The sequence below is a fragment of the Ischnura elegans genome, chromosome 6 (assembly GCF_921293095.1).
Source record: "Ischnura elegans chromosome 6, ioIscEleg1.1, whole genome shotgun sequence".
NCBI lineage: Eukaryota > Metazoa > Arthropoda > Insecta > Odonata > Coenagrionidae > Ischnura > Ischnura elegans.
In genome coordinates this window covers 30,791,245-30,803,514 of record NC_060251.1, presented here as the reverse complement: position 1 = coordinate 30,803,514, position 12,270 = coordinate 30,791,245, and the positions used below count along the sequence as shown (strand labels likewise).

Below are 12,270 nucleotides of genomic sequence, written 5' to 3'. Positions count from 1 at the left end.
ATGAATATTTTCAAAACTAAGATATCAAAATATCTATAATTCTCGTTAGCTTCATATTTTTGCATAACAAGGACATCCCACTCTTAAAATTTAACGTTCCTTTTATTAATTTCTGTAAATTTTCAATTGAACTCGATTAGTGGTCTGTGAGACCGCACGTCACTTACTAAGAATGCATCAAGAAAAGGAATAAGCGGGATAAATTTCATGGCTACTTACTACTTAGCCTTCCAACTTTAACATTGAAGGCCTTTTTTGAATCTGGCGAAATATTGATACATAAATATAATAATTATAACTCAAGTGTTTTTGGCATCAGTTTTTTGATCCTGCTTCAAATCACAATTTTTTTATGACAAATTGGTTCATATTGGGAGTGTAAAAATTTTAACATAAGTTTTAAAATAGCTAAGCATTCCAAGAAAAATTAAACAAAACAATAAAAATGGCGTAGCAATATTTTATGAATTTTTGATTTATTGCGGTCTCCCAGACCGCACGTCATCGGTAGTGTAACAAGAATTGCACGTCACTGGTTAAGGGTTAACACGTTGCTTGATGGTACGCTCCATTTTCACTCCGACGAGGTCACTGGGTCACTGAACACGCACTGTGCGCTTGCACGATGCTAATCCTCCAAGCATCTGCAGGCGATTGACTCGGGCCCGCTACCCTTCCCTCGATCCCCTGCCATCACTAGCGCACCAACAACCAGTTTGCGTACGCTTTACCTGGGCGTCACAAGCTCAGTCCGGTTACTTTTTATACCAACCCTGTATGGCCATTGCTTTCTCCACAATATCTTAAGGTGTTTCTGAAAATTTAATTTCTTGTCAAAGATCACCACTAGTCTGCAGTGGGAAGTTACAGGAGGGATAGGTTGGTTTAAAAGGATGTATGAGAGTTTCTGGAGATTGATATTTAGTGAAAATGTCATCAGCACTGATTTTAAGGGATTAATCCGCAGAAGCCAAGTACATTCAGAGTCAAGGTTGATGGCAGGTTGAAAAGAACATGAATTGTAGGGGTGATCCACCTTTTTTGAAAGTTTTGCAACAGTCCATGTATAGTAGAATATTACAGCCAAGAGGGACTATGCCGCATCTATGGAGATTCAATTGGAAGCATTAACTTCGTGATGATACAATAAGAGACACCCGTAAGGAACAACAAACAATACAGTGAGTCCTCGTTTAACGTCACTTACCGTTCCTGAAAAATGTGACGATAAACGAAATGACGTTAATCGAAGCACAATATCCCATAAGAAACAATGTAAAAAGTGAATATCTAGACCTCACAATTCCTACGCGAAAAAATTTTAGCGTATCATATTTGGGCCATTTCTTACGATGGGAATGCCAAACTATGGCATAAACACGAGTCTTTGTCTTCATTGACGGCAATACCAGCAGCGACGTACATCCTTCTCCATTTTTGTATCTTCCCGCGTTTGTTTTTTCGGCTACGCTATGGTGGTCACCTGGGCATCATCGCCTGGGCATCATCATCGCTGAAACATCGTCGCAGTTACAGGAACCAAGATTATTGAGAACACGGCGAAAAAGTGACGACAAATACTCCGAGTTCTACCCGGAAAAATTCCTAGAAATCACTTTTTAGGTTCCAGAAAACCGTTATGTCAAGTAAAATTTGCTAAAACTTTACTTGACATTTACGCACTTAACATTTGCGCACCTACCTAAGAATTCATTTTGCAGAAAATTTGCTATAAACGTAATCGAAATTGACAATAAACACACCGTTTTACACTTCGTTTAGACTGACTGTATTACCGCCCACAAAACGAACAACCTGCAACGCCCGCCGCATCGCATTTTTTCTCACGCGAAATTTAAAAGACCTGACCAGACCTGACGTTATCGCGAAGCAAAGGTGCGATAAACGAATGACGGTCTCAAAATTTTCGTGACGTTATCATGAAATGACGTTAAACGGGGTGACGTAGAACGAGGACTCACTGTATATGAAGCTTTATTACAATCACACAGTACACTTTTTTATGCAACAGCGTATTAGCGCAAAAGCAAAATCTACATCCACAAACAGCTTCTTAGCACACATAATACGTACATAATTACCAATTAACATAACTTTCAAACTTCAAGAGTGCCCCAACTATTATTGCCATACAGCGAGTAAGTAACCATATGAGTAAAATTGATTTTTGAGTTTTCTCGGTGAATTGAGGATTGAAATGATTTTTGAGCTTCGCAACGAGCATTCCTTTGATGGTGCATACCCACAAAAAACTTGAATGACTTCATTTTATAGCAGGCAATTTACCTAAATGCATTTAGTCCAAAAATATCCAAATATCCAACACCTGAAATTCAGGATGCGATCTGGATCTTGATATTCAAGAAATCTTGGATCCGTCCATCCCTAATTAAAATAAGTTCATATTCGAACTTTATTGTAAAAAATGAAAAAAAAACCTTAATAGTCTCAAGAGTCTTTTAGCAGCAAAAGCATTTTCATAAAACAAGTTTTTACATTTGTAACTTGAAATGAACTCTAATCAAAATTTCATTACAGTTTCCAATTTATCATCTGGTCAGATCTGGAACATGTAGGCATAAGAGGAAACTGTTATCGATACATACCAGTTACTGATAGTTTCTATAGAAACAATGTTCCATATTGTCAAATGTCAGACCTAAACTTTATTTTCAATGGGAAAAATAAGCATTGAAGTTTAACTTTCTAACAAACTGTTATATTATAGACAGTTTTGCTTACATCGCATGTAGCTTCCTCGGTCACTCCAGGAATTTCGGCAGTCACTTGAAATTTGTATAATGATGGTTGGATGGGTGCTTTGGCAAGTAATTCACCATTTTCAGTTATTTTCAATTCATCTTTGAGGTCTGAAAGATGAAAATATAATATTATAATTAAAATAGAATGATGAAAAAGATAAAGAAACAAAGTGGCTGAGTAGGTAGAGAGTTTGACTGCTAATCTAAGGCTATAGGATTTTTTTTCTGTATTTTCAAACGAAAATGACCACATTCAGAGAGCTGCTGGACCTTCAACTATATTGTTCAGTGATCACTCATTCCTCCACACAAAAATAATGACACAAGCGTGCTGCACCCACTCCCAGCAGGCTTCCAATCCACTCTTTTCAATGCAGTCCTCTCCCACCCACTCTTTTCAATGCAGGTCCACAAAGGGATAGGCGGGTTTCTAATTTTAAAATGTAGAAAAAAGGCAGGGTCTTATGTACAAATTTAATTGGAATGCTCATGTTCAAATTGAGGTCAGAGGACCTCTTTAAACACAACATTGGAAGTAATTACACTATCCTCTGTTAAACGCACATGATGACTCATCAACAGAAGACTTGAATGTGGAATCAGCCGCATTTTGATAAAAGTTATTTAAAGAATGCAAGATATTGTTGCAAATGAATAAATGTATCAGTTTGTGCGCCGTTGACGTCAGGAATATTTACCAGTTCTTGTTTTTTTTAATTATTTAAAAACCAATTTTAGGAAACAATAGCAATAATATTTAGGAAGTATGATATGCCGTCGCATGTTCTCTGATAAATTCTGTGCATTTTGGTACCTCATTTGTAGAGTTTGGTTGCATATAAGTTGAGAAAAAGGTATCTATACAGTAGAAATAATATAGAAGATAGTAATGAACCATTCCTGTGACACCTTATAGTGAGCCATTACTCACATGCTGAAGAAGGTCACTTATTCAACTTCCAAGAATGCCAGCCAATCAAAAGAAAAAAATTCATCCATAATTCCGGGTTTTCCAGGGAGATATTACAAATCTGGTAATCCTAAGTGATTACAGAAATAGATAGGAATTTTGAAACACCCAAAATTACTTCAATACTTTTAAATAATATTTATGTATTATTTACACTCCTAATTTTAATAAACTTAAACTTTTAATTTTAACTAACTTACACTTAGTAATAGATATTTTACATGTTGCTGCATAAGATGTTGACGTTGCCTTGCATTCTATTCTTTGTATTTTTTAATTTTTAAATGTTACTACATATAATCAAATTGTTCATTCTGTTCTCTTGTCTGACATTCCATGTTTCAATGTGGCTGTAAAAATTCTACTAAGCTACTGCACTTGAAATTACAGCAAACACATTTTAGGCCAGAAAATGGGTGTTGAACTGACAAAATTTTATGTATTTGAAATACAGTAAAGCCTCTTTATATCGTAATGGAGGGGACCAAAATTTGGGCAATTTTATGTATGGAGGTTCACTATAGAGAGGTTTTAGTGATAGGCACCCTATTTTCATATCCTTCAGAAATGAAAGGCACTGCTGTCTTTTAAACCATAGTATTTATGTGTTTAAACAAACATGCATGCATTAGTGAACATACACTTATTATTTATTAATAAAAGAAAGCGAGCACTATCGCGTGATTTTTACCATGATTCGGGAGAAAAACTATGTGATCTCTCTCAATTCAACAGTCACTTAAAATGATTAGGATAGTTGGATATCTTTTTTCTTATTTACTGTTAGGTATGCTCTCATATGGAACAAAATGCCCATAACTAACGGTTAACGTGAAATTACAGCATATTAAAAGTGTATAAGATAAAAAATAAGCGTGAAACATTTATCACTGAAAATGTCATTCCATATACGTAATCACGGTTGCATTAATGGTCTCTAGTTGTCTCGGTACGATTTGCGGAGGTAGTTAGGCTGTCTCAGGAATATCTTCTAGGTATGATATAGGAGGTTTTACGAGATAAAGAGGTTCACTATAAAGAGGTTTGCCTATAAATTTACATGTAAATCTGACGGGATCATAGGGGTGGTATGAAGTATGGAGGTTTACGATGTAATGAGGTTCACTTCATAGAGGTTTTACGGTATCTGGAAATTGAGGCTTCATTACAGGTATATCTCAAAAATCTTTCCTGAGCCCCTTCCAAAGTTGAGATGCATTTTCTATAAAAAGGATTCCAGATAGTTGAACAGTATTCTAGGACTAGACTAATGTACATAATATGTATTTTCAAACAGCGTGGGTTTCTTTATGGCAGCTATAATGTCAACATCAAACCGCAGGGACTATTCGCAGGGAAAACTTCTTAAATCACTCACATTTCTCTGATTGAAGTAACTTGTGAAATCTGGATACTAGATCAGTTTTCAACCCTGAAGTTGAATTGACTACATAGAATTTACACATAATGTCATACCAGCAGTAAGTCCAGCAAGCCCATACTGTATTGGTTGCACGTTGATTATTCCAGGTGGAGTAGGTGTAGCCTTCACCCAAGTAATGTGTCCAATATCACCAGCCATCATTTGCTTGATATATCCATCAACTGGAAAACTAAGGGAGCCATGGGTTGGTGGAGTGGATGTTGTCTTTTCAGGGCAAACGAGAAAAAAAGAAAACAAATTACACTTTCATAACAGGGTACTTTAAATACCTTCCCTGATAACAATAAAATCCTCCTTGGAGAGTGGCTCTACACTCCACCAAGAGTAGCACATCCTCAGCCTACCCTCCATTGTTAAATATTAATTCATATAATTATGGGAGGGTTTAACCCTTGCAAAAAATGTTATCTCATTACCTAGGAGGCAGAAATGATACAAAATTAATATAAGGGTGTGAGAAGCCAAGGGGTACAAGTGATTTTTTTCTCAACAGAGTTAGGTGAAGTTAATTGTTAAAAGAAATAAAGAAAAATTGGTTGCCAAGGGATACAAGTGAGTCTCAGTTCTGCACTGACATCGAGAGGAAAATAAAATACACTACTCAATATCTAATTGATCTCATTCATTTTCTATACCATTTCTGTACCTAACCTGTATAGAAAAAAGAAATCACTTTATGTACCCTTGGCTTCCAACCCACTCACATGTAATGTGAATATGTGGAGTGTATCAAATGATCAAAGGACAAATAGAAACACCAGCAGCATTTTACGGGAAATGACATGACAAGATATTTGACATGGTATTTGAGGGGTTGACATGAGTAGGTAATTTTTTTTGCTACTAATCTATTCTCCTATCAAATTGTATTGTGATTTTGGATCAAAGTTGGGTTTGAGTGCTTATTGGAGGGCACTTCAAGTAAAGTACAGTGAAACCTCGATATAACGACACCCCACGGTGCACTAATAAACACTCGCTATAGCGAATTGTCGCTTTACCGGAGGTGGAGCAAATAATAGCCAATATACCTCTTGCGAACAGATATACAGGAACAGGAGTGGTGCGGCGACAGATAAACATCTATCCGATAAACGTAAGCATAAATCCAGACGAAAGGCGATGTTTTTTTGCATCACTAAATTTCCTTACTCAAATAACGGCTAACTATTCAAACAATTTATAAGCGCCGCACTGAATAAAAATCATGCAGAGCATTGTTTCGTCAATCATTACATTTATCGAACGACAGTTTACCACATAAATTTGAGACTGAGCACTCCATTAACTTCATTTCTAACAGATCGCTAGCAATTACAGAGGTTAAGGAGTCTTGATGAAAGTCCTCCGGCGGTGAAACCCTCGCTATAGCGAGACCCAACACCGAAAGGGTCTCGTAAAAACGAATTTTTTAACACGCTTATTATAGGGTCAATTGACGGTGCATCGGCTATATCTCGTAATAGCGGGGGTGTCGTTATAGCCCGTACTCGCATTAACGATGTTCCACTGTACTCTATAAATTAAACGGGACATAAGGTCGTGTTCACCTTGGCATTTTTCCTTTACCCTCTTATTGTCACCTACTTGGAGTGGCACTGGCGAGAAATGCCAAAGGTCTTGAAATAAAATGAAACGTCATCAAGAAAAAATTCTGTTATGTCATTTTTTAGCGTAACAATTTGCTGTTTTTTTACAATTATTATATTAATTTATCTGCATAAATAAACCTGATTTTTTATTTAAGCTATTTTTGGCTGAGATGCAAAAGCCAAAATGTCAGCCAGCAGCACTAAGAGTGCTAAGAGCAGGCTAATGCTGATGCTTCGTTTCTCTCAGATCTTCCCTCCCCACGCTCAACTAATGGTGCAAACAGCTCTAGCATCCTCCAAATACCTAAGCAAACGATGCAGTATAATCTCATGTACAACGAAAGACACACACCTTAAGTTTTAAGTGCAATCAATAAACCAATATAATAATTTCAAAAATCAGACTTAATATAAAATGTAATATTAATAAGGTGGGTGGAACCACTTCGGGGCACCACAACCAATAGGGAAAGGTTGAAGGAAAAAGTATTCGCTTAGCTCAAGTTTGCTATTTGTAATCAGGATTGTATGACTCGATTACCACTTTACATTTCTATTGTTATAAGGAGGTTGGACTGCATCTATATCAAAGCATTTGGATTACAATTAGATGGATGAAGTCAGCAGTCAATCATGGACTAAGGTTTAATGCAGTATCTATCATAGGGTAGTGGCTGGTGCTCATGCATTGAAGCAGTGGCGTAGCGAGGGGGAGGGAGGGGTCTGGACCACCCAAAGTATAGAACACAATTACTTTGCTTCATCATAAAAGAAAACAAAATATTGAAAAATCATGAATGAACAAAAGATTTCTTTGAAAAATGAAGTTTTTTCACTATGAAATTTGTTTAAATGAGTTTAAAATTCTCTCCGTGGTACTCTTGTTTTTCAAAAAATTTTCCTCAGACCCCGCTGGTTTTGGCCCCCCCTCTACCCCGAACAAAATTCCTGGCTATGCCACAGAATTGAAGAGCTGTAGCACATTAAATATTTGAAAATAAAACACACAGGATCCTTCCTATATTCATCCAGAGTGATTTTTTTATACTGATCTGTAGAGTTCACAGCCAACAAGAATTCATTGGGATTCTTCTACTCCAGTTGGACACATAGTTTTGCTGCACACATATATGCTATATTAACTATGTGCTGTGAATTAGGTGGCACTACCCCCCCCCCCCCATATAGTCCTAGCAGAGGCAATGCATAAATTTTGGCGAAAGGGTAACAGTGCTTGTACCATTGGACTTTTGGTAACACTAAGTTTTTGCGCGGCTAGTTACTTCTTCTGTGGAATAGTTTGGTGTCTTTAGTGCTTCTTTGGACAAAATTAAGTATGTACTAAAGAAAATTTAACAAAAAAGTGTATGACGACAACCCCCATGTAAGTGCAAAATTGGGAATGCCTTTATTGTTTTCCATGCTTGCCCTTTGGCAATATGTAGTGACAGGTGCATTTCCAAATAAATACAGCTGAGGACCTCAAATCCGGAATCTAGAAACCCTGAAAACCATAAATCCGGAAAGTTTGAAAATTCCTGTGCGTAGAGTTTCGACTTGCCATCTTGCGGCACCACTCTCCGAGACTTGTTCTGGGATGAGTAGGAAGTTAGCACACACTATGAACATACGCTAACAACCTCGACAGGGACACGTAAGGATCTCAAATATTGAGTGCAAGAGGAATGCATTTATAAATTAATTAATTAATTCACAAAATACAGAAGCATTTGCACAGATTTACTGTCCGACTAAGGAAGGTATCGATAGGTATTGCAACGTCCGCTAGCGAATGCTATCAACGATTCCGGATTTGAGGTCCACAACTGTAATTCATTGCTGGATAATTAGAGGAGAGCAGCATATAGCTGATTTTCAGCACGACCCACCAATGTGTTGGGTACAGAGACATTTGAAGTCTCTGACCAATCATGGACTGGGACAGATTTCAAGTAAATGGTGCAAAATATATAAGTGGGAGACTGACCAAACTATTGAGAACAGGTATAAGGAACACAGACAACACTTCAGATTGGCACGACCATGAAAGTTGGCAGTGGTGGAGCACAGCATTGATGAAGACAGTGCCATCTAATGAGGTGATTCAAAAATTCTCTGCCATTCACAACCGTAGTGAGATTGCATGGTCGAAGAGGCCATGGAGATCTGCTTATACAGTGGAACTTGGTTAGTACGTTCCTCCTTAGTACGTTTTCCTCCTTAGTACGGCGATTTCCCTCGGTCCCGGTACCATCCGAACAAAATACAGGTAAAAGAATTTGGTTAGTACGTTTGAAAAAATTGCGCTTTCCTGGTTAGTACGCTCAATTGCTTGCCGTGACGCAACCTGCAATTCGTTCTCTAGTGTCTTCTTAAGGGTCGCAAACGTCTGAATTCATGATTTAATTTATTATTATTAGCCATTAACATTCTTCCATTCATTCCACATCTCTTTCTTCTACCGTAATTTATCCAAATGCATTTCTAAATTCTTGTGACGTGATGAAAAATAAAATGCGGCCATTTTTTGGGAATGTCTGACTATGAAAAACTACAGCCAATAAGAAGCCCCAATTTTCCCCACCCCGAGCTCCTCACCTTCTGTTGCCTTTGGAGCTTGGGAGTGCCCACTGCTGCGCACAAAGTTCGTGAGTGGGCAATTGTTGCTATTGCACGAGTTATCATGATGAAGAAATGAGTCTTAACGGTATTAGACAATTCCCACATTATCTAAAACAGTACTGCTCCATAAACTCGACGTCGTGCGTATTTACTTGACTACTGTTGTGGGAGCAGACGATCCCCTGGATCTCCACGCGAAGCTTAGCTTAAAAATACTTGATCTCGGAACGAAAGCAGACGACATTAGACAAATTTTGAAAGTAAATTTCAACTGTTTAATATAAAATTTTCTTGTAATTACGTCATAATCTAATAATCTTGCGTGTCATCAGTTGATATATCGATCGATTTTACAATCGAAATGGTATCATTCCAGAAGCGAATGTCTACGGCTGTTGCCGTAATTTGAAAGTCAATATAATTTTGCCCAATTTTTATGATGTTTAAAAAACCAGTTGACTTACTCCGGGTTGTTGTTATATTCTCCGAGTACGCTGTGAGAAAGAAAAATGACTTGTCTTCGCTTGTCTAAGCTTCACTCGTCCTCGTTCTGTAAATAGATATAGGATAAATCACGGGAGATAGACGCCGTAATCATGAAATCCTCTCCGGGATGTCCATGAAAAATTGCGTTTTTATTCACATGGTATTGTTTTTCATGGTAGCGCTCATTTTCTTGATTTTAAATGTGAAAAGAGTTCAGGAAGGCGATCCTATGAGAACTACCGATAGTAATTGTAATTATGACGACTTTTTCACTGATTGCAATAACCCCGACTGCTATTATTTACTTTCCTCGTTAGTACGTTTTCCTGGTTAGTACGTTCATTTTTCGTGGTCCCTTCAGAAACGTACTAACCAAGTTCCACTGTATTCCAATAATTTCAACACATGATTTCCATTACGTCACACCTGGAGAATGGTAATGAAATGTATTAAAAAGGTAAGAGAAGACCAGAAATATTCCAAAAGCCAAAAAGATATGTCAGCCCAACGGATGATTCCTGACCTCACCTAAAACAGGGTTGCTTTGAATCAGTGCGAATCCATACAAAGCGGGGAAAAACAAGTACATACTGATGATTTGCACTTTTATAAAACATCACCTGGTGCAAAGCAAAAGAAACCATTTCACATCCTGAATCATTTATAAATCATGGACTAAGCTAGATGGAAGTACCTACTGTTTGGCACATTGGGATTACAAGTCCACCATCAATCCAGGACAAGGCCATATGTAAGCAAGTAAACAATGGATACCAAATTATTTACAAACATAAATTGCCTACTCTCACCTCTGGACAAGTTGGGCAATTACAATTAGTGGATGAACTGCTTTCATGAGAAGTACTGTGAGAAATCCACTGGCTAAAAGTACTTCCACTCTGACTTGGAGAGCTTAAGCCAGTAGTGGTTGGAACAGGTGTTACACTTGAACCTGTGGAAAGAGTGGTTCCTGAACTTGGGGTCTGTTGTGTTGTTGTTATTGAGCTGCTTTGGATGTTGCCTGTGTGGTGACTGTCTGTGGTTGTGTACACTGTAGTTACCTGTTGATGTGAAAAAAAAGTTAAATGCAGTTTAAGTTTCATGAAGGATTGAGATCATTCCAGGCCCAGATAAATTGAAACTGAGAGCCCAATTCAGTGGAAAAAAAATTAAATTTGTACATTACACAACAAATAACTGATAGGGGACTTATTTTTTACCCTTATCTACACGTGCCCGCGAGGATAGTGCCAGTGCACGCTTGCGGCTTTCTTTGCAGCACTTCAATATTTTTGGTTATCCTATATAAACATTAAAATTTTATGGTATCTGAATATATTTGGATAACTTCTAAAATTGAAAGCACATTCAATATTTTTATCTATCATTAATAAACAAAAAAAGCATGTTATTATGCAAATTTCTTCATGAATACTTTGAATAATTTTTCTTAAGGAATTGCAGATGATAATGTTCTTGGTCGAGGAAAAAGTGCAGAAATAGGATAGGTACCATAATTTGCCACCAGTGAACTATACGCAGTAAACCTGCTATTTTTAATTTAAAAAAAATGCTACAAAATCCCCACTTAACGTGTAACTAAGGGTTTAAATAAGGAGGCATTAACACAGCCTTCCCTGAAACACCAATGCCCACATGCATGACTAACATGATGGATAATGATCCTCCCTTTCTCTCATGATGCAGATTACAATAGCAGTTGGCTTCCTCCTCCAATTACCCTATTTACTTGTGTAAGTCGCACCCTCGAGGATCACGCGCACCCCCATTTTTGGGCTGGCTCGTGAGGAAAAAAAACTTCCTTGCACTTTTTGGGTGCAGTCTAATATAGGAACTTGTGATTCGTTGCTAAATCGATAAATTTACATTACCATGATTAATAAGGTTAAATAATGTTAGAAATGTAATTCCTGCAAAGTTTTCCTAGTTTCAAAGCTGAACTCCGGAGAAATAAGAATTTGAGGGAAAATAGTACACGGCTTACATTAAAATTTGGAGGATTGGTGTTAAGCAGTGCACCCCCTTTTTCCACTGGCATTTCCAGAAAAAAAGGAGCACAACATCTACGAATAAATACGGTATGTATGAGGGCTGTCCAGAAAGTAACACGGGTTTTGTCATGGCACGGCACCAGGCAGGACTAGAGCAGATATCTCGGCTTCAGTGTGTTCCTAAATCTGTATGCAACCAGCCATGACAGATTGCACATCGTATCTATCATACTTTGTATCAGTGGCGTAACTAGAATATGCTTTGGAGGGGATGAGGAGGATGGGGAAGGGCGACATCCTCCCCCCCCTGTTTGGGAAAATGTTGTAAAAATGACACGCCTGCAAAACATTTTACATAATT

The 12,270-nt window shown here is 37.6% G+C and overlaps 1 protein-coding gene across 8 annotated transcripts in view; it reads right to left on the bottom strand.

Annotated features, from left to right (window-relative positions):
• Positions 1–12,270, bottom strand: part of LOC124160269 (mucin-2-like) — a 194,001-nt gene that overhangs the window by 29,152 nt on the left and 152,579 nt on the right. For 5 of the 8 annotated variants that reach the window (XM_046536085.1, XM_046536087.1, XM_046536088.1 and 2 more), the window contains 3 exons: positions 10,707–10,958; positions 5,230–5,401; positions 2,764–2,891 (listed from right to left, as the gene is read on the bottom strand). In XM_046536085.1, the coding sequence (XP_046392041.1) occupies positions 2,764–2,891; positions 5,230–5,401; positions 10,707–10,958 (552 nt within the window). The remainder of the gene's footprint in view (positions 1–2,763; positions 2,892–5,229; positions 5,402–10,706; positions 10,959–12,270) is intronic. The other 3 variants (XM_046536092.1, XM_046536089.1, XM_046536091.1) reach the window with 1 other exon arrangement.